The 21,648-nt window shown below is 48.0% G+C and overlaps 1 protein-coding gene across 2 annotated transcripts in view; it reads left to right on the top strand.

Moving 5' to 3' along the window:
- Positions 1-13,854, top strand: part of CREB3L1 (cAMP responsive element binding protein 3 like 1) — a 65,501-nt gene extending 51,647 nt beyond the window's left edge. For both annotated transcript variants that reach the window (XM_073541712.1, XM_073541713.1), the window contains exons 3-12: positions 1,286-1,434; positions 2,163-2,238; positions 2,460-2,617; positions 2,746-2,895; positions 3,457-3,515; positions 3,706-3,774; positions 5,178-5,277; positions 8,012-8,138; positions 11,855-12,065; positions 13,215-13,854. In XM_073541712.1, coding sequence (XP_073397813.1) covers positions 1,286-1,434; positions 2,163-2,238; positions 2,460-2,617; positions 2,746-2,895; positions 3,457-3,515; positions 3,706-3,774; positions 5,178-5,277; positions 8,012-8,138; positions 11,855-12,065; positions 13,215-13,239 — 1,124 coding nt within the window. In that variant the 3' untranslated portion in view covers positions 13,240-13,854. The remainder of the gene's footprint in view (positions 1-1,285; positions 1,435-2,162; positions 2,239-2,459; positions 2,618-2,745; positions 2,896-3,456; positions 3,516-3,705; positions 3,775-5,177; positions 5,278-8,011; positions 8,139-11,854; positions 12,066-13,214) is intronic.
- The last annotated feature ends 7,794 nt before the right edge of the window (positions 13,855-21,648 follow it).

Raw genomic sequence — 21,648 nt, 5'->3', positions numbered from 1 at the left:
TTGGTTAGAGGAGAGAGAAGAGAGAAGATGGGTGTCTGAGGGACGTGCTGCAGCTGGTCCCAGTGATCTGGGCTGCTGGCACGAGAAAGGCCAGAGAAAGAGACTGATAAGATTGATAACCTAACCTTCCATAAGAGAGAGAGAACAGATCGGAACGAAGGAGAATAGAAGGACGGTGGGAAGCAGGTTGAGAAAGAGAGAGAACCCTTCCAGTCCAGAGAGCGCAAAGGCCGGGGCCCGGTCCCCGAGGTTGATTGGATCTTTATATCCGACAACAGACACCGGAGGAGTAGTGAGCCACTAACGCCTTGCTCCCTTCATAGACTTGGGACACAACAGCAACTGAATAGAGAGCCGGGACGCAGTGAGGAGTCCCCGAAGCAGGCTACAGCTGTCTGTCATACAAGTAAAGACTAGGAACACCTAGAGAGAGGCATTCCAGGGTAACTAAGTACTGGAGTGCTTCACACCTAAAGGCGCATTGGAGGAGTCGTTCAGTAAGGTACATGTTGGCGGAGTGTGGAGGGGAGAATCCTATCCTGCCTGGAGGTTGGCTGGAGCCCTGACCTGGAGAACACGGTACGGAGGCAGGCAGTTGTGTGAACTGCAAACAGTGAGTAAAGCTTTGGAACCGCATACTCTGGTGTCCTCCAGTTATTCCCGCACCACTACACCTGGGTACGAGCCTCCATACCATTCTGCGCCTCTTCTCATCCATTGCACCTACACTGCCCTGGGACTACAGCTCCACCTGTGGGGAGCTACACCATCTTTGCTGCACCACACCATCAGTCCCAGCGGATCTGCATGCAGCGTTGGCTCACCATCTTACTTGCCAAACACCACGGGTGGCATCACGAACTATTCTAATAAACTTTAACACTATTAACATCACCGCCATTGATATTGGGCGCCCAGGGCCACGGTCCAGGTCACCGCTGCTGTGACACATTCCTGCCTTGACACCGGCCCGGTACTGAGTACCCCCGCTGCCCTGGGCGTACGAGGGCGACCCACTACCATACAGTGTGAAATAAGAAGTGGCACATAATACTGGCTTATTGCATGTACAAATACCATACAGTGCTAAGACAGATGGGTACAGCAGGTGCAATGGGTGCGGGACTCTTTGTGGCGGTGCAGAATATTGATAGTACCAGGAGACACTAATTTGTCTTTTTTTCTCCTTTGACGCCATGCAGTAGCAATACATCGTATCAGGAACCATGATCGGCCGTAAGAATTTGATCTCTAGGTCTATGACTTATTTATGTTTGACCTGCAGATCCGGTAAGCGCCGTCTGGGCCTTGGAGCACGAACTCTGCTCTTTACTGGTGAAGCAAGAACAGAATCTCATTGCAAAAGTAGAGCCCGTACATCCGAATGTACCGCTGGAGCAAGGTCCTGGTACGGGGTTACTGCACAATGAGGAGGTACGTATGAGAGTGACCATCAACAGCCGATACACCTTTGTGGCAGTGCCCAAGTGGTGGCCTCTTAGGCCCATGTGTAGATGATGGAGGTTGTGTTCATCGTGGCTACACCGCCTCTTGAATGGCCAGGGCCAGCCGGTTTATGGCCACTCCATAACCCTCTCATGGTGAGGATCGTTCATCTAAGGAGTCCTCTATAAGTGTTTTTGCTATTGGACCTCCGTCCTCTAACTCAGATCTGTCGCCATGACACATTGACTATTGTTCAACAGTCTGGATTTTTTTTATTAGGGTGTATCACATACTTGCCAACTCTCCCGAGAAGTCTAGGAGGCTCCCAGAAAAACGGAAGTTCTTATGGACTCTCGGAAAGTCAGCAAGTCTACTGGGCCCTGCCAAAACTGTGCAGTGATCAGCATGGAGACCTTGTGGTAACTGTTAGATCAATGGGGGTCAGGCCACTGATCGCAGAATGCGGCACTTTTATCCCCTTTGGAATGGAGTTTCAGTTTGCTCGGCCGCCGCGCCATTCATTCTCTTTTGGAGCAGCCAGTAAAAGTCATTAGCCCCATAGTGGTTATATGTAGCGGCGGCCGGGCGTGTGCACTGCCCCCCCACTTTATAATAGGGTTAGGCCACAGACCCCAGCAGTCAGACCCCACTGATCTACAAGTTATCACTTATCCGGTAAGTTAACCCCTTTAATGCCTAATTTTTGTATTTTGCAGAATGTCTCTCGAAATTCAATATCGCACATTAAAGTAGAACCAGGAATCCCAAACCATCTGCTAAATGTAAGCTCAGGTAAGTGATCAGATATCTCGAGCGGAAATGTACACACAGCGGAGATTTATGTACACCCCACAGAGGGTGTACCGGGGTCTACAGTAGGAGCTCTAGGCCACATCACTGCCCACTGATGTAAAACCAAGGAACTTGACCTCTGATGCCGATGATACCCATCTCCCGGGAGATCGGTGGTGGTCACAGGACTGCAGATTGATATTGGTCTTTTTCTGTTCCAGATGTTTTAGGGGTCATGCCTCTCACTCCCCCCAGTAGTCACAGCAGTGACAGTGATGGATCTCAGAGTCCTCGCTCTCTTCCACCCCCAAGTCCGGCCCGTCCAGCAGTGCGGTCATCTCATGCTATCTCCTCCTCACCGCTCCTCACCGCTCCCCATGTAAGTACCCAACCAGGAGGGCATCCATGTCCCCTATTTTTGGGGGTCCTTTCTCAGATCTATGAAGTATTTTGTCACATTATGGACATTGCTATATGGGATATTTTCTGCTTTTTCTCGGCACGTAGAAACTCCAGGGCACGTCAGGACCACTCATGCTGACAGAAGAGGAACGACGCACCTTAGTGGCTGAAGGGTACCCCATTCCTACTAAGCTGCCCCTCACAAAAACAGAAGAGAAAGCCCTGAAGAGAGTGCGTCGGAAGATTAAAAACAAGGTGAGGATTGGACCCCATGGGACTTGCGTGTCCAGCTCTGAAGACCGTAGACTGTGTAGGTCTGTGTAGCACTAGGCACCTACATGGGTCACCAGCCCGTGTGCAGAATAACAGGGGATAAGCCATGTACTAAAGGCCTTAGTTTAAAAACTAAGAAAGCACGTCTGTTTTATTCCAAGGACAGCGCCACTCCTGCTCACAGGTCGTGTGTGGTATTGCAAATAAGCCCCATCCATGTCCCATGAGCTGCAATGCCATCAACAGCCCCTGGACAGAGAAAGCAGCCATGTCCTGTACAACCTTTTACCTTGAGCCGCTCCGCTTGCCCAATCTCAGGCTTGGTGGCCCCTTTCCTTTCCATGCTTCCTAAAAATGTGTGGACGGCTCAGCCCATTATCATTAATGTGAATGCAGTCATGGGGTAGAGGGATGGGAAGAATCTGGGTCCATTCACATGGGGTTGCCGCGATGTTAGGAACTTTGCAGGCGACCACTGCCGACTTTATATATTCTGACCTTGGTGTAAAATATAGATTGTCACCGGATTTTTCTTTTTCCCAGATCTCAGCACAGGAGAGTCGGAGGAAGAAAAAGGAGTATGTGGAGTGCCTAGAGAAGAAGTGAGTCCTGTGATGTGCGTCCACCCGTGGCCACAGTGCAGGGGTGCGGTGTCTTGTGTGTCACCCTGATCACTATCAGCCGTATATCCTAGTTGCATTGTTCCTGTTGTTCTGTGTCACCGCATAGCACTCCACCTGCGTACCTTCCTCTGCGTCCATAGGGTATTATGTCGCCGCTGCTTTCTTGCAGGGTGGAATCGTTCACATCACAGAACAGCGAGCTGTGGAAAAAGGTGGAGACTCTGGAGAACGCCAATAGGTGAGATATACGTCCAGGTGCCTCGTGAAAGGTGGAAACGCTGTCAGCATTTTGCACCACTTAATCCTTTTTCCATAATATCTGCGAGGCAGCGTTACAGCACAGGGGCTCCGACCTGGCCACTATGGCCGCTCATGTGCTCTATCCCAGCAGGACTAGCTGAGGAGGATTTCCATAGTCAGGTATACCTGATGCAATCAGTGTTTCCGCTTTAGCATTAACCCCTGGAAATTGTACCTGTGCGTTAAATGAAAGCCCATTTTACAGTATCCTATTCCCCTGTGCAGAGTTCTCATGTACTAGCTATAAAGTCTGTCTCTCGTATTGGAGGACTGGACATATGCATGCATTATATGGGCAGCCCAAAGGCACTATGTAATGCTCCAGTTGCCCTGCGGGGGTGCTGCAGCAGAACTAACCACTTGCTATTTGGATTTCTCCTGCTGATCGCCGGAGATTAACAACTTGTGATGAGTTTATGTTAGAAAAAAACATTTTTTGCCAAATAATGGATTTCCAAGTGACCAATGGGCATGTGGTTTAAGGCACGTCTGGTGCTATCAGAGCGGTGACTTTAGGGATCATGCACAAATTGTTTGCATGCCTATCAGAGGCATATGTAATAGGGTCACATACAGTATATTATTAATGGTACCGTATCCCAGATCCGTGCACCTTAGTGATTGCACATAGCTATAATATGGCCATCAGCATGGGAATATAACACTAATAGATGACTATAGCGTCCTCCATGCTATTCTGCACTTATACCCCAGACCAAGTGCACCGGCGCCACAGCCAATACCCCCCCAAACAATAGTCAACTGCCCACTGGATCCATAAACAGTCATCTATTTCCATTTGTAAGAACCTGCCTTTTATTATTTTATTGACACTTTGAAAACTTCTCGTATTTTTAACCAGAACAAACTGAAGTTCGGAAAAAATAAGAGGAAAAAAATAGCAGACAAATGTTTACTGGGCGTATTGGGTCGTGCTGGAAGGTGTATAACCCGACTGGGCAGGAAAGAGACGTTTATACTGGGAGAGTGCAGGAATGTGGCGCCATCTGGTGTTCACACCTGGCAATGACTTGTAAGAATTCTAATATGGGGTAATATTATTGTAATACACAAATCCTGCGTAAATGTTTCATGTTTCCAGAAAGAGTCACTATATAACAAGTAAAGGTGTAAGAGTAGGAGGTACTGATGTTGTCGTTGCACCCACCGACCCCTCTACAGCCCAAGAGAAGCTTTACTATAAATGGCGAGGTAGTTGAAGGGCAGTTGTAGATTTATCACTTCTGAAAACCCTGCGACTCAGCTTTCCCGGATTCCTGAGTTACAGATCTGTCAGGGTATTGGTACAGCTCCGCTCTGAAGTTGTGTTTTACTCCACAGGTCTCTGCTGCAGCAGTTACAGAAGCTCCAGGCTTTAGTAACAGGAAAAGTGCCAAGACCCTGCAAACTTGCAGCAACCCAGACGGGAACTTGTCTTATGGTAGGTAAAAGGATGAGATGACCCGTGTGATGGCGGAACAGTACGACAGCCGTCCTTTATCTCCTCTGGACTTCAGAGACCTCCGGTTATTTGTAGAAATGTGCCCCAATGTGTGTGACTTCGATGGGCCGAAGAGCTCACAGTCTCATGTGTAGGAGACTCCGGTCTGTGTGCTGTACACGGATTTACTTGTATCACATGCACATGCATGTATATATTCACGTGTGCTGCAGTCTGTCTGCATAACGAACCTGACACTATATCATATACTGTATATATTATAATGTGCCTATAAATCTTACAAATTCAGTTATAGAGGCTCATTTCCCCCATATTACATCACTGACTGAGCGTTCTCCAGACTATCTGCCCCCCTGAGTGTCCTCCAGAGCATCTGCCCCCCTGAGTGTCCTCCAGAGCATCTGCACCCCTGAGTGTCCTCCAGAGCATCTGCACCCCTGAGTGTCCTCCAGAGCATCTGCCCCCCTGAGTGTCCTCCAGAGCATCTGCACCCCTGAGTGTCCTCCAGAGCATCTGCCCCCCTGAGTGTCCTCCGGAGCGTCTGCACCCCTGAGTGTCCTCCAGAGCGTCTGCACCCCTGAGTGTCCTCCGGAGCGTCTGCACCCCTGAGTGTCCTCCGGAGCGTCTGCACCCCTGAGTGTCCTCCGGAGCGTCTGCACCCCTGAGTGTCCTCCGGAGCGTCTGCACCCCTGAGTGTCCTCCGGAGCGTCTGCACCCCTGAGTATCCTCCGGAGCGTCTGCACCCCTGAGTGTCCTCCGGAGCGTCTGCACCCCTGAGTGTTCTCCGGAGCGTCTGCACCTCTGAGTGTTCTCCGGAGCATCTGCACCCCTGAGTGTTCTCCGGAGCATCTGCACCCCTGAGTGTTCTCCGGAGCATCTGCAACCCTGAGTGTCCTCCAGAGCATCTGCAACCCTGAGTGTCCTCCAGAGCATCTGCAACCCTGAGTGTCCTCCAGAGCGTCTGCCCCCCTGAGTGTCCTCCAGAGCGTCTGCCCCCCTGAGTGTCCTCCAGAGCATCTGCCCCCCTGAGTGTCCTCCAGAGCATCTGCACCCCTGGGTGTCCTCCGGAGCATCTGTACCCCTGGGTGTTCTCCGGAGCGTCTGCACCCCTGAGTGTTCTCCGGAGCGTCTGCACCTCTGAGTGTCCTCCGGAGCGTCTGCACCCTTGAGTGTCCTCCGGAGCGTCTGCACCCCTCAGTGTTCTCCGGAGCGTCTGCACCCCTGAGTGTTCTCCGGAGCGTCTGCACCCCTCAGTGTTCTCCGGAGCGTCTGCACCCCTCAGTGTTCTCCGGAGCGTCTGCACCCCTGAGTGTTCTCCAGAGCGTCTGCACCCCTGAGTGTTCTCCGGAGCGTCTGCACTCCTGAGTGTTCTCCGGAGCGTCTGCACCCCTCAGTGTTCTCCAGAACGTCTGCACCCCTGAGTGTTCTCCGGAGCATCTGCACCCCTGAGTGTTCTCCAGAGCATCTGCACCCCTCAGTGTTCTCCAGAGCGTCTGCACCCCTCAGTGTTCTCCGGAGCGTCTGCACCCCTCAGTGTTCTCCGGAGCGTCTGCACCCCTGAGTGTTCTCCGGAGCGTCTGCACTCCTGAGTGTTCTCCGGAGCGTCTGCACCCCTCAGTGTTCTCCAGAGCGTCTGCACCCCTGAGTGTTCTCCGGAGCGTCTGCGCCCCTGACTGAGTGTTGTCCAGAGTGTCTGTACTATGTATTGTGCCCTCCTCAGTGTCTGTTCCTCAGTTAGTGTCCCCAGCAGCTTGCATTGATAACGCTTCTCATTCGAGGCTATTAGTGGCCGTCCACTGGATGCTCTTGATTAATATTCGTGACTACGGGAATAATTCTAAGAGACTGATAATAGTGACCCGTCTGTGGTAGGTGACGGTTATCTCCAGCCGGACCTCCCTACAGCCAATACTGAACTGTGACCATAACACAACTGGTTGTAGATCTTTACAGCCGGCATTGACTTCAGTGCTGGTCGTACAAATCACATATATTGTTAGCTCCCCCTAGTGGTGGCCACATAAATTCAGGATTTTACTATGTTATGAGAGGAAGATGAGGATACAAAGCCCTGAGCACCATCACCCCGCACCCTATACGGGGGAATTCAGCTCGGAGATTGTGGACATTAACGTTGGTGGAGGAGACTTCATCTTGGGAGCTCGTTCTGAATTTTGCTTTGCTGCCTTATAACTTTGTATATTCCTGGTACAGATTTTCTTCTTCTCATCTCAGTGATGGCAGATCGTGGGACTATACCATCAATTAATGATCGCTAAGGGTCTGACTTCTGGACCCCCCCAACACCCCTGATCCTGAGAGTGAAGTTTGTTGTGCAGGAGGCCCCTTTATTCTCAGGGTTGCTGGGGGGCCCAGCGATCATTAAGTGATGGCATAATCTAGGGATACAGCTTCGCTTACTAAGATGGGGATAGCCCTTTAATATCTTTGTTTCCATTAACCGTGACTGATGCTTTTTTCCCTGTGCTTTAACCCATTTGGCCATGTCTAATACTGCCCCCTATGGGTAAGAGCATGCACCTGCAGCTCTCTGAGATTCTTCACTCCTGGCATGTGTTGTGTGTAGTGCCGCTATGGTGCCGGTCTCTGTATAACACTTACTGATGTACGTGATGTCGATGTCTCTATACTAATGCTATATCCAGTCTCTCGTTTGCACGCCGTCTCGCTGACTTCTCTCTCCTCTCTGCAGGTTGTCGTACTGTGTTTTATTCTTGCCTTTGGCTCCATGATTCCGTCCTTCCCAGACTTCTCTACGGGGTCTCAGACAGTGAAATCGGCCCCTCTTTTGGCACCCGACCTGTATACCCTCAGCCAGAGTAAGACTTCGGAATCCTTGACTTCCTTTCTTTTCCTGCCCAGATGTCATTGGGTTCTGTTGGGACGGCTCCGATGACTTCCCCCGTAGGATAAGTGGCGCCATCGGTGCCTGGCGGCTGCTGATCTCCGCTCTCCATAGAAATACAAAGCCTGTGCTGATTGGAGTAGGAATGACTGCGCTCAGTATTAGGCCGTGTTCCCACATGCAGGAATGCTGCTGCTTTTTCTGCAGATGTACACACAAACACTGGATAGCACCATTTAGGCCTGGTGGAAACATGGCCATAGTGGTGTCCTGACCAACGTGGCCTCAGGACGACCGGATCAAGGCAAGCTGGTAACCTTCATGTGAAGTGTGTGATAATGTAGGGATGACCAATCCTTCCCTCGTGGCCATGGAGTGGCTGATAACTGGGAACAATAGATTGCACAGGAAATAGACCGAAGCTATGGGGTCTCCTTCATTATAGAATTCCTTTTACTTTTCCATCACAAACTTATAACATTCATGTCAGAGCCGCGGTCTCCGGCTAAAAGTGAGTCATGAAATGACGACCTGTCTGATGAAGCCTCATCTCGCCCCGTCCGTCCTTGAAGAGCGGAGATTCAGGTCTGACGCCTCAGGGCTTAGAAAGTTAAGGAGGATTAAGATCTCTGCTTTGTGTCACTTAATGGAAACTTTCATTGGATCTTTCTGGAGTAAGTAATGTCCGTCTCTGGAGGAGCCATCGTGTCCGTTCATTACAAGGACCCTCTGCGAGATACAATAAGAATGGTGTAATGCTTTATGTCACCTGTGGTGGCGCTGCAGAGGGACAGAACGCATGTTGCACTGAGATTATAGACAATCACTGGGGGGGGTCCAACCAGCACAAGATCCATTTGATCAGCTGATTGTTGGGGGTCTTCGTAACAAAAAGGAAAATTTCCAAACGAGAGAACTGATAAGAATGTAAGACCTAACGAAGGAAGTAACACAGACAAAAAAAAAGAGATGAGCCTAGATCAAAGTCACTCCTGTGCACCGGGCAGAGATCAGCCTGGATCAGAGTCACTCCTGTGAACCGGGCAGAGATGAGCCTAGATCAGAGTCACTCCTGTGCACCGGGCAGAGATCAGCCTGGATCAGAGTCACTCCTGTGAACCGGGCAGAGATGAGCCTAGATCAGAGTCACTCCTGTGCATCGGGCAGAGATGAGCCTAGACCAGAGTCACTCCTGTGCACCGGGCAGAGATCAGCCTAGATCAGAGTCACTCCTGTGCACCAGGCAGAGATGAACCTAGATCAGAGTCACTCCTGTACATCGGGCAGAGATGAGCCTAGATCAGAGTCACTCCTGTGCACCGGGCAGAGATGAACCTAGATCAGAGTCACTCCTGTACATCGGGCAGAGATCAGCCTAGATCAGAGTCACTCGTGTGCATCGGGCAGAGATGAACCTAGATCAGAGTCACTCCTGTGCATCGGGCAGAGATCAGCCTAGATCAGAGTCACTCCTGTGCATCGGGCAGAGATGAGCCTAGATCAGAGTCACTCCTGTGCTTCGGGCAGAGATGAGCCTAGATCAGAGTCACTCCTGTGCATCGGGCAGAGATGAGCCTAGATCAGAGTCACTCCTGTGCATCGGGCAGAGATGAGCCTAGATCAGAGTCACTCCTGTGCACCGGGCAGAGATGAGCCTAGATCAGAGTCACTCCTGTGCACCGGGCAGAGATCAGAGTCACTCCTGTGCACCGGGCAGAGATCAGCCTGGATCAGAGTCACTCCTGTGCACCGGGCAGAGATCAGCCTGGATCAGAGTCACTCCTGTGCACCGGGCAGAGATCAGCCTGGATCAGAGTCACTCCTGTGCATCGGGCAGAGATCAGCCTAGATCAGAGTCACTCCTGTGCTTCAGGCAGAGATGAGTCTAGATCAGAGTCACTCCTGTGCTTCGGGCAGAGATCAGCCTAGATCAGAGTCACTACTGTGCATCGGGCAGAGATCAGCCTAGATCAGAGTCACTCCTGTGCATCGGGCAGAGATGAGCCTAGATCAGAGTCACTCCTGTGCATCGGGCAGAGATCAGCCTAGATCAGAGTCACTCCTGTGCACCGGGCAGAGATCAGCCTAGATCAGAGTCACTCCTGTGCACCGGGCAGAGATGAGCATAGATCAGAATCACTCCTGTGCATCGGGCAGAGATGAGCCTAGATCAGAGTCACTCCTGTGCATCGGGCAGAGATGAGCCTAGATCAGAGTCACTCCTGTGCACCGGGCAGAGATCAGCCTAGATCAGAGTCACTCCTGTGCACCGGGCAGAGATGAGCAGAGATCAGAGTCACTCCTGTGCACCGGGCAGAGATCAGCCTGGATCAGAGTCACTCCTGTGCACCGGGCAAAGATCAGCCTGGATCAGAGTCACTCCTGTGCATCGGGCAGAGATCAGCCTAGATCAGAGTCACTCCTGTGCTTCGGGCAGAGATGAGCCTAGATCAGAGTCACTCCTGTGCTTCGGGCAGAGATCAGCCTAGATCAGAGTCACTACTGTGCATCGGGCAGAGATCAGCCTAGATCAGAGTCACTCCTGTGCATTGGGCAGAGATGAGCCCAGATCAGAGTCACTCCTGTGCATCGGGCAGAGATCAGCCTAGATCAGAGTCACTCCTGTGCACCGGGCAGAGATCAGCCTAGATCAGAGTCACTCCTGTGCACCGGGCAGAGATCAGCCTGGATCAGAGTCACTCCTGTGCACCGGGCAGAGATGAGTCTAGATCAGAGTCACTCCTGTGCATTGGGCAGAGATGAGCCTAGATCAGAGTCACTCCTGTGCACCGGGCAGAGATCAGCCTAGATCAGAGTCACTCCTGTGCACCGGGCAGAGATGAGCAGAGATCAGAGTCACTCCTGTGCACCGGGCAGAGATCAGCCTGGATCAGAGTCACTCCTGTGCACCGGGCAGAGATCAGCCTGGATCAGAGTCACTCCTGTGTATCGGGCAGAGATCAGCCTAGATCAGAGTCACTCCTGTGCACCGGGCAGAGATGAGCATAGATCAGAGTCACTCCAGTGCACCAGGCAGAGATCAGCCTAGATCAGAGTCACTCCAGTGCACCAGGCAGAGATGAGCCTAGATCAGAGTCACTCCTGTGCACCAGGCAGAGATCAGCCTAGATCAGAGTCACTCCTGTGCACCGGGCAGAGATGAGCAGAGATCAGAGTCACTCCTGTGCACCGGGCAGAGATCAGCCTGGATCAGAGTCACTCCTGTTCACCGGGCAGACATGTGCCTAGATCAGAGTCACTCCTGTTCACCGGGCAGACATGTGCCTAGTCAGGTAGAAGGTACAGCTTTACTTTTCACTTTGTGATTGCAATCTGTGCAGATCATAAATGGAACGGAATTAACTCTCCTCAAAAAGGGAAAGAAAATAGCTATGTATGATATCGCTACCTATTGGAGGAAGCCAACCCAAATAATAGTCCTTTTCTACAGGTGTCTCACACTTTCGACGTTGTCAGACCCTATAGAAAAGGCAGCGATTTATGGGCTGCACTGATTGCAGGAAAGTGATAATGCAATATTTTATCTACGACATACTGTCAATGACATGAGAGGGGTAAACTATTTTTTGGACCCCTTTTTGATATTTTATGCCTATTATACCTTTTACATACAGAAATAATCTGCATTTTTGTAATGTAATAGTTTTTTTGTGTTTTATTTTTCCCCAGTCCGCTCCCGAAGCCTCTTGTCGTACGATGAAGGAGCTGGAGTTTCATCAGAGGATCCCAGCACAGGTTTGGGAGACCACAGAAATTGGAGATCTGACGCAGCATCTCTCGGCGACCGTCTCGAAAACGCGGCTCACGAAAGGGACAAGTACTTTGGACAAACAGACCGGAAGAACCAGACACATGGAGGACTCGCAGGGCAGGAAGAGGGGTGAGTGGTCACTTTGTGGTCATCTCCTGTTCCCGCTGATCATCTGTTCTAAAAATATGTTTTGCTTTTATACAAATGGTCTTAAAAAGTGCATGCGACCATTTATAGAAAAGCCAAATGAAGTCTAAACTGCCGGCCGGGCCGTGGAGACACCCACACCGTGCCATGGAGACACCCACACCGTGCCATGGAGACACCCACACCGTGCGGGGCCCCCGGTTTGTAATATTCTCACACCCTCCGTCATCCATTGAAGATTTACCCTAATTCTCCAGCATGGCACTGGTTTACTTTGGCCTTGGAAGTAGTATTATCACACCCTTTATTTTACATAGGCCACCTCCAAGGAGGGAAATGATCAAGTCTCACATTTTTATGCACAAAAATTTAGCAACTTTTTTTCAAATCTCCCCTCCCCCCCCAAAAAAAAAAAAAATTGTAAAAATTTGCCAATGATTAGTATGAAGCTACATATCAGTCGCTTGTCATTTACCCCATTAGATGACCATTTAGAAGAAATTGACCCCAAGTCTATGGCGACCGGTCAGATGTTTTATTCTCTGTACAGCCCAGGACGCCCAGAGTCGGTGTGACGTGTGACTCCTAATAAATTTGCAGCCTTTCTGTTCAGGACCGGCCGTGATAAATTTCCTTCTTAGTTGGATCAGAGACCATTAAGTTTGCATTGGTGCATAATAAGTTTTGTGCTGATTATTGCTACATACCCCCAGCGTCATTCATTTTGGCTCAACAATGCAATAAATCGCTTTGCACCTAAATTTTGGCACAAAATACGCCAGAAACAGCGGCAACTCGCCCCTCTTCTTTGTGACCACAAGGGTTTTGGAGACAAGGTTTCGTGATCTGCTCTCTATGAATGGGCGGTATATATATATATATATATATATATATATATATATATATATATATATATATATATATATATGTGTAATCCACCCAAGTTTAGTTTTGAACTACAATCCCCGACATCCAGGAATCGTTCCTGGTTCTCGCGGATATTCCAGTTTTCTCACCGAGGCGTCGGTGTTCCTCCGTACCCCGCTCCGGGCGGCTTTAATGTCACCGCGTGACAGCATGTCCCATGTCATCAATTCAAGACTGACCGTGACCTTTTTTTCTCTTTCACAGGGGCGCAGGCTCTGAGCTATTGTAGGGTTGGAGCCAAGGGGAGAGGGATCGAAAGCTGAGCACTATACGTGGGTGGAGCAGGAAGACCAAAAAAAAAAATTGGGATTAAAGACTAAAACACCTCAGTGATCCCAGACCGGAATCTCAACCTCCCCTCCCCCAACAGATTTAGGCCCGCAGCACCACGGCATCAACGTAATGTGTGCAGAGACTCTGTCAACGTGGAGCTGACCCAACGGCAACGAGCGAGACCGACGGCGGCTTCTTCTGCGCACCAGAGGGGTACGCGACTGCTCAGCCTTCCATCTTGCACTATAAGGAACCCAATTCTCACTAAATATGACTTTATGGAAAGGCAATACTAATCGATAATCCTTACTTGTCGCCGTGAAATGACTTTTTTTTAGCTGGATCGTACCCTGCTCTGCCCATGATCCCACCAGCCTGAATGTCTCCTGCGAGCCTCGGCGGACCCCCCTGTCCCTGTACATAACACACCTGGATCTCCTGGAGAAAATTGGTTAGTTAACGCAAGCTTTGTACGCACGGATACAGATTTATACGCTTCTCATCTCCGCTCTCTGCCTGCTTCAGTCAAGCAAAATAATAATAATAAAAAAAAAAAACAATAGCATCAGCAGCTCGTCTCCGGTGTGAGTCACTGAAAGGGGAGGGGGTGCAAAACAGGCCGAATCCGAAAGGAGGGGTGCAGGGAAGTAATAGGGGAGAGGAAATCCCAGATGCTGAATAATGCATGGAAGGTAGCGCGTGTGGACAAGCAGGGTCGTGCGGACGATAAGAGGTTAATCAGTCAGATACAGATGCTTGCAGACATGGAAAAGTCAGTGAGCAGTGACTCCAATAATTCCTAATCATCCTTCCTGCCGCTGACAGATCACATTCACCTAATGAGATCAAGCATCGCTCCAGCGGCAGCAGCAGGAGCGGCGGCCTCTCCCTGCACTTGTAGCTGCAACCCCGGGTCTCCTGTGCGCTCTGTACCTGGGGCACTTGCTCTGTTACTCAATTATCCGTGACCCTGAGCATTACTAATGAATCACGAAGGCCTACTACATGAACTGTGCAAAAATGGATCATTACTGGCAATGCTGAACCATGGTCGGCCATACACGGTACCACGTGCTGTACCGTCTGTTCAGAATGACAATACTGAGAAAGATAAATTTCAGCTCACCTCTTATAAGTTCATGGGAACTGTTGGAAGGCTCTGAGCACGGACACGTCTCTGCCAGGACGTATGGTAAATCCAAGAAAAGAAAGGAAGGTCCAGCTCCAGCTGTATGCGTTTCGAGCACAAGTGATCTTAGACTCTGAGTCTAAGAGCACTTGTGCTTGAAACGCGTACAGAGACCTGGAGAATATCCCCATGCGGTAATTTTGTTGCCGTCACTTGATCATAAGCAGCCATGAATTTATTTTAAATATGATTCAATAAAAATCCTGGATTTTAATTTCTGGAGCTGGACCTTCCTTTCTTTTCTCAGAATGACAATAGACAGGGCAGCGACCACCATACAATGCAAAAATAACAACCTACATTGTCTGCACACAATGCCACACTATAGCGCTCACATAATACTGGCATACAGTGCTGAAATAGTGTCGTATGATGCATAAATACACACGGTGCTCAAATACCACCATACAGTGCTGAAATAATACCACTATACAGTGCTGAAATAGTGTCATATGATGCACAAATACACACAGTTCTCAAATACCATCATACAGTGCTAAAATAATACCACTATACAGTGCTGAAAGTGTTGTATGATGCACAAATACACACACTGCTCAAATACCACCATACAGTGCTGAGATAATACCACTATACAGTGCTGAAATAGTGTCATATGATGCATAAATACACACAGTTCTCAAATACCATCATACAGTGCTAAAATAATACCACTATACAGTGCTGAAAGTGTTGTATGATGCACAAATACACACAGTGCTCAAATACCACCATACAGTGCTGAGATAATACCACTATACAGTGCTGAAATAGTGTCATATGATGCACAAATACACACAGTTCTCAAATACCATCATACAGTGCTAAAATAATACCACTATACAGTGCTGAAAGTGTTGTATGATGCACAAATACACACACTGCTCAAATATCACCATACAGTGCTGAAATAATACCACTATACAGTGCTGAAATAGTGTCATATGATGCACAAATACACACAGTTCTCAAATACCATCATACAGTGCTAAAATAATACCACTATACAGTGCTGAAAGTGTTGTATAATGCACAAATACACACAGTGCTCAAATACCATCATACAGTGCTAAAATAATACCACTATACAGTGCTGAAATAGTGTCATATGATGCACAAATACACACAGTGCTCAAATACCACCATACAGTGCTGAAATAATACCACCATACAGTGCTGAAATAATACCACTATACAGTGCTGAAATAGTGTCATATGATGCACAAATACACACAGTGCTCAAATACCACCATACAGTGCTAAAATAATACCACTATACAGTGCTGAAATAGTGTCATATGATGCACAAATACACACAGTGCTCAAATACCACCATACAGTGCTAAAATAATACCACTATACAGTGCTGAAATAGTGTTGTATGATGCACAAATACACACAGTGCTCAAATACCATCATACAGTGCTAAAATAATACCACTATACAGTGCTGAAATAGTGTTGTATGATGCACAAATACACACAGTGCTCAAATACCACCAGACAGTGCTTAAATAATACCACCATACAGTGCTGAAATAGTGTCATATGATGCATAAATACACACAGTGCTCAAATACCATCATACAGTGCTCAAGTAATACTACCATACAGTGCTGAAATAGTGTCATATGCTGCACAAATACACACAGTGCTCAAATACCACCAAACAGTGCTCAAGTAATACTACCATACAGTGCTGAAATAGTATCATATGATGCACAAATACACACAGTGCTCAAATACCACCAAACAGTGCTCAAGTAATACTACCATACAGTGCTGAAATAGTATCATATGATGCACAAATACACACAGTGCTCAAATACCATCCTACAGTGCTCAAATAATATTACCAGACAGTGCACAAATAACACAAACATATTGTGGGAAAATATTACCACTCCACAGAGCTCAAATAAATAATACCACAATATGGTGCTCAAGTAATACTGCCATACAGTGCTGAAATAGTTATATGATGCATAAATACACACAGTGCTCACATAATACTGGCATTCAGTGCTGAAACAGTGTCATATGATGCATAAATACACACGGTGCTCAAATACCATCATACAGTGCTCAAGTATTACTGCTATACAGTGCTAAAATAGTGTCATATGATGCATAAATACACACAGTACTCAAATACCATCCTACAGTGCTAAAATAATACCACCATACAGTGCTAAAATAGTGTCATATGATGCACAAATACGCACAGTGCTCAAATACCATCATACAGTGCTCAAGTAATACTACCAAACAGTGCTGAAATAGTATCATATGATGCACAAATACACACAGTGCTCAAATACCATCATACAGTGCTCAAGTAATATTATCAGACAGTGCACAAATAACACAAACGTATTGTAGGAAAATATTACCACTCCACAGAGATCAAATAAATAGCAACCTACAGTGCTGAAATAATGCATAGATATGAAGCGCAAACAATACTACCATATACTGCTTAAATACTTTCATACACTACTCAAAAATACAAAAGCACAGTACTTAAATTATTTCAAAATATATTTCCTAAATAATACAGATGTATGTTGCTCAAATAATACCACCATACAGTGGCTCGAATAATGCAAACGTGGCGGTAAAAGAATACCACCATTCGCTGCTGAAATAATACCACCATACTGTGCTCAATAAATTACCAACATATACTGCAAACTTAATAGACTCTACAATAATACTTGTTCCACGTAATGCTGCCACTTAGTGTTCAATTAATGCACCTATACACTGCTGAAATAATACCATCATACAGTGCTTAAGTAATACAAATATACAGTTCTCAGGTATTACCACCATGCAGTGCTTAAACAGCACCAACATATAGTGCTGAAGTAATCCCACCATCCAGTGCTTAAATACCATCATATAAAACTCAACACCAACTTAGAGCTTAAATAATAACCACCATACTGTGCTCATACCAAATATCACCATAATATACTGCAAAATAACTAGATATAGTGCACTTTACATAAGAGGTAGCGCCACACATTGCAGCTCGACAGTGACATACCACCCCACATACTTGTGCCATACCAACGCACATACTTGTGCCATAACACCGTGCATACTTGTGCCATAACACCCCATATACTTGTGCCCTACCACCCCATATACTTGTGCCATAGCACCGCACATACTTGTGCCATAACACCGCGCATACTTGTGCCATAACACCGCACATACTTGTGCCATACCACTTCATATATTTGTGCCATACCGCCACACATACTTGTGCCATACCACCCCATATACTTGTGCCATACCACTGCACATACTTGTGCCAAACCACCGCACATACTTGTGCCAAACCACCGCACATACTTGTGCCATACCACTGCACATACTTGTGCCATACCACTGCACATACTTGTGCCAAACCACCGCACATACTTGTGCCATACCACTGCACATACTTGTGCCATACCACTGCACATACTTGTGCCAAACCACCGCACATACTTGTGCCAAACCACCCCATATACTTGTGCCATATCACTGCACATACTTGTGCCATACCACTGCACATACTTGTGCCATACCACTGCACATACTTGTGCCATACCACCACACATACTTGTACCATACCACCGCACATACTTGTGCCAAACCACCGCACATACTTGTGCCAAACCACCGCACATACTTGTGCCATACCACTGCACATACTTGTGCCATACCACTGCACATACTTGTGCCATACCACTGCACATACTTGTGCCAAACCACCGCACATACTTGTGCCAAACCACCCCATATACTTGTGCCATATCACCGCACATACTTGTGCCATACCACTGCACATACTTGTGCCATACCACTGCACATACTTGTGCCATACCACTGCACATACTTGTGCCAAACCACCGCACATACTTGTGCCAAACCACCCCATATACTTGTGCCATATCACTGCACATACTTGTGCCATACCACTGCACATACTTGTGCCATACCACTGCACATACTTGTGCCATACCACCACACATACTTGTACCATACCACCGCACATACTTGTGCCAAACCACCGCACATACTTGTGCCATACCACTGCACATACTTGTGCCATACCACCGCACATACTTGTGCCATACCACCCCATATATTTGTACCATACCACCCCATATACTTGTGTCATACCACCGCACATACTTGTGCCAAACCACCACACATACTTGTGCCATACCACTGCACATACTTGTGCCATACCACCGCACATACTTGTGCCATACCACCCCATATATTTGTACCATACCACCCCATATACTTGTGTCATATCACCGCACATACTTGTGCCATAACACCGTGCATACTTGTGCCATACCACCGCACATACTTGTGCAATACCACTCCATATATTTGTGCCATACCACCACACATACTTGTGCCATACCACCCCATATACTTGTGCCATATCACCGCACATACTTGTGCCATACCACACATACTTGTACCATACCACCCCATATACTTGTGCCATACCACCACACATACTTGTGCCATACCACTGCACATACTTGTGCCATACCACCCCATATATTTGTACCATACCACCCCATATACTTGTGCCATACCACACATACTTGTGCCATACCACTCCATATACTTGTGCCATACCACCACACATACTTGTGCCAAACCACCGCACATACTTGTGCCATACCACCCCATATACTTGTGCTATACCACACATACTTGTGCCATACCACTCCATATACTTGTGCCATATCACCGCACATACTTGTGCCATAACACCGTGCATACTTGTGCCATACCACCGCACATACTTGTGCCATAACACTGTGCATACTTGTGCCATACCACCGCACATACTGGTGCCATAACACCGCGCATATTTGTGCCCAACCACCACACATGCTTGTGACATACCACCCCATATACTTGTGCCATACCACCACACATACTTGTGTCATACCACCCCATATACTTGTGCCATACCATCGCACATACTCGTGCCGTACAATTCCACATACTTGCGCCATACCACCGCACATACTGTACTTGTGCCAAACCACCGCACATACTTGTGCCATACCACCGCCCATACTTGTGTCATAACACCGCGTGTACTTGTGCCATAACACCGCGTATACTTGCGCCAAACCACCACATGCATGTGCCATACCACGCCATATACTTGTGCCATACCACCCCATATACTTGTGCCAAACCACCACATATGCTTGTGACATTCCACCCCATATACTTGTGCCATACCACTGCACATACTTGTGCCATACCACTGCACATACTTGTGCCATACCACCCCATATACTTGTGCCATACCACCCCATATACTTGTGCCATACCACTCCATATACTTGTGCCATACCACTGCACATACTTGTGCCATACCACCCCATATATTTGTACCATACCACCCCATATACTTGTGCCATACCACACATACTTGTGCCATACCACTCCATATACTTGTGCCATATCACCGCACATACTTGTGCCATAACACCGTGCATACTTGTGCCATACCACCGCACATACTTGTGCCATAACACCGTGCATACTTGTGCCATACCACCGCACATACTTGTGCCATAACACCGTGCATACTTGTGCCATACCACCACACATAATGGTGCCATAACACCGCGCATATTTGTGCCAAACCACCACACATGCTTGTGACATACCACCCCATATACTTGTGCCATACCACCACACATACTTGTGTCATACCACCCCATATACTTGTGCCATACCACCACACATACTGGTGCCATAACACTGCGCATATTTGTGCCAAACCACCACACATGCTTGTGTCATACCACCCCATATACTTGTGCCATACCACCGCACATACTTGTGCCGTACAATTCCACATACTTGCGCCATACCACCGCACATACTTGTGCCAAACCACCGCACATACTTGTGCCATACCACCGCCCATACTTGTGCCATACCACCGCCCATACTTGTGTCATAACACCCCGTGTACTTGTGCCATAACACCGCGTATACTTGTGCCATACCACCGCACATACTTGTGCCAAACCACCGCACATACTTGTGCCAAACCACCGCACATACTTGTGCCATACCACCGCCCATACTTGTGTCATAACACCGCGTGTACTTGTGCCATAACACCGCGTATACTTGTGCCATACCACCGCACATACTTGCGCCAAACCACCACATGCATGTGCCATACCACGCCATATACTTGTGCCAAACCACCACACATGCTTGTGCCATACCACCCCATATACTTGTGCCAAATCACCACATGCATGTGCCATACCACCCCATATACTTGTGCCAAACCACCACATGCATGTGCCATACCACGCCATATACTTGTGCCAAACCACCACACATGCTTGTGCCATACCACCCCATATACTTGTGCCAAACCACCACATGCATGTGCCATACCACCCCATATACTTGTGCCAAACCACCACACATGCTTGTGCCATACCACCCCATATACTTGTGCCAAATCACCACACATGCTTGTGACATTTCACCCCATATACTTGTGCCAAACCACCACACATACTTGTGCCATACCACCCCATATACTTGTGCCAAATCACCACACATACTTGTGCCATACCACTCCATATACTTGTGCCAAACCACCCCATATACTTGTGCCAAATCACCACACATGCTTGTGACATTTCACCCCATATACTTGTGCCAAACCACCACACATACTTGTGCCATACCACCCCATATACTTGTGCCAAATCACCACACATGCTTGTGACATTTCACCCCATATACTTGTGCCAAACCACCACACATACTTGTGCCAAACCACCGCACATACTTGTGCCATACCACCCCATATATTTGTACCATACCACCCCATATACTTGTGCCATACCACTCCATATACTTGTGCCATATCACCGCACATACTTGTGCCATAACACCGCACATACTGGTGCCATAAAACCGCGCATATTTGTGCCAAACCACCACACATGCTTGTGACATACCACCCCATATACTTGTGCCATACCACCACACATACTTGTGTCATACCACCCCATATACTTGTGCCATACCACCACACATACTTGTGTCATACCACCCCATATACTTGTGCCATACCACCACACATACTTGTGTCATACCA

Source organism: Dendrobates tinctorius, unplaced genomic scaffold (assembly GCF_039654945.1).
Source record: "Dendrobates tinctorius isolate UK_male_01 unplaced genomic scaffold, ASM3965494v1 ptg000124l, whole genome shotgun sequence".
NCBI lineage: Eukaryota > Metazoa > Chordata > Amphibia > Anura > Dendrobatidae > Dendrobates > Dendrobates tinctorius.
This window is presented reverse-complemented; position numbering and strand designations above follow the sequence as displayed.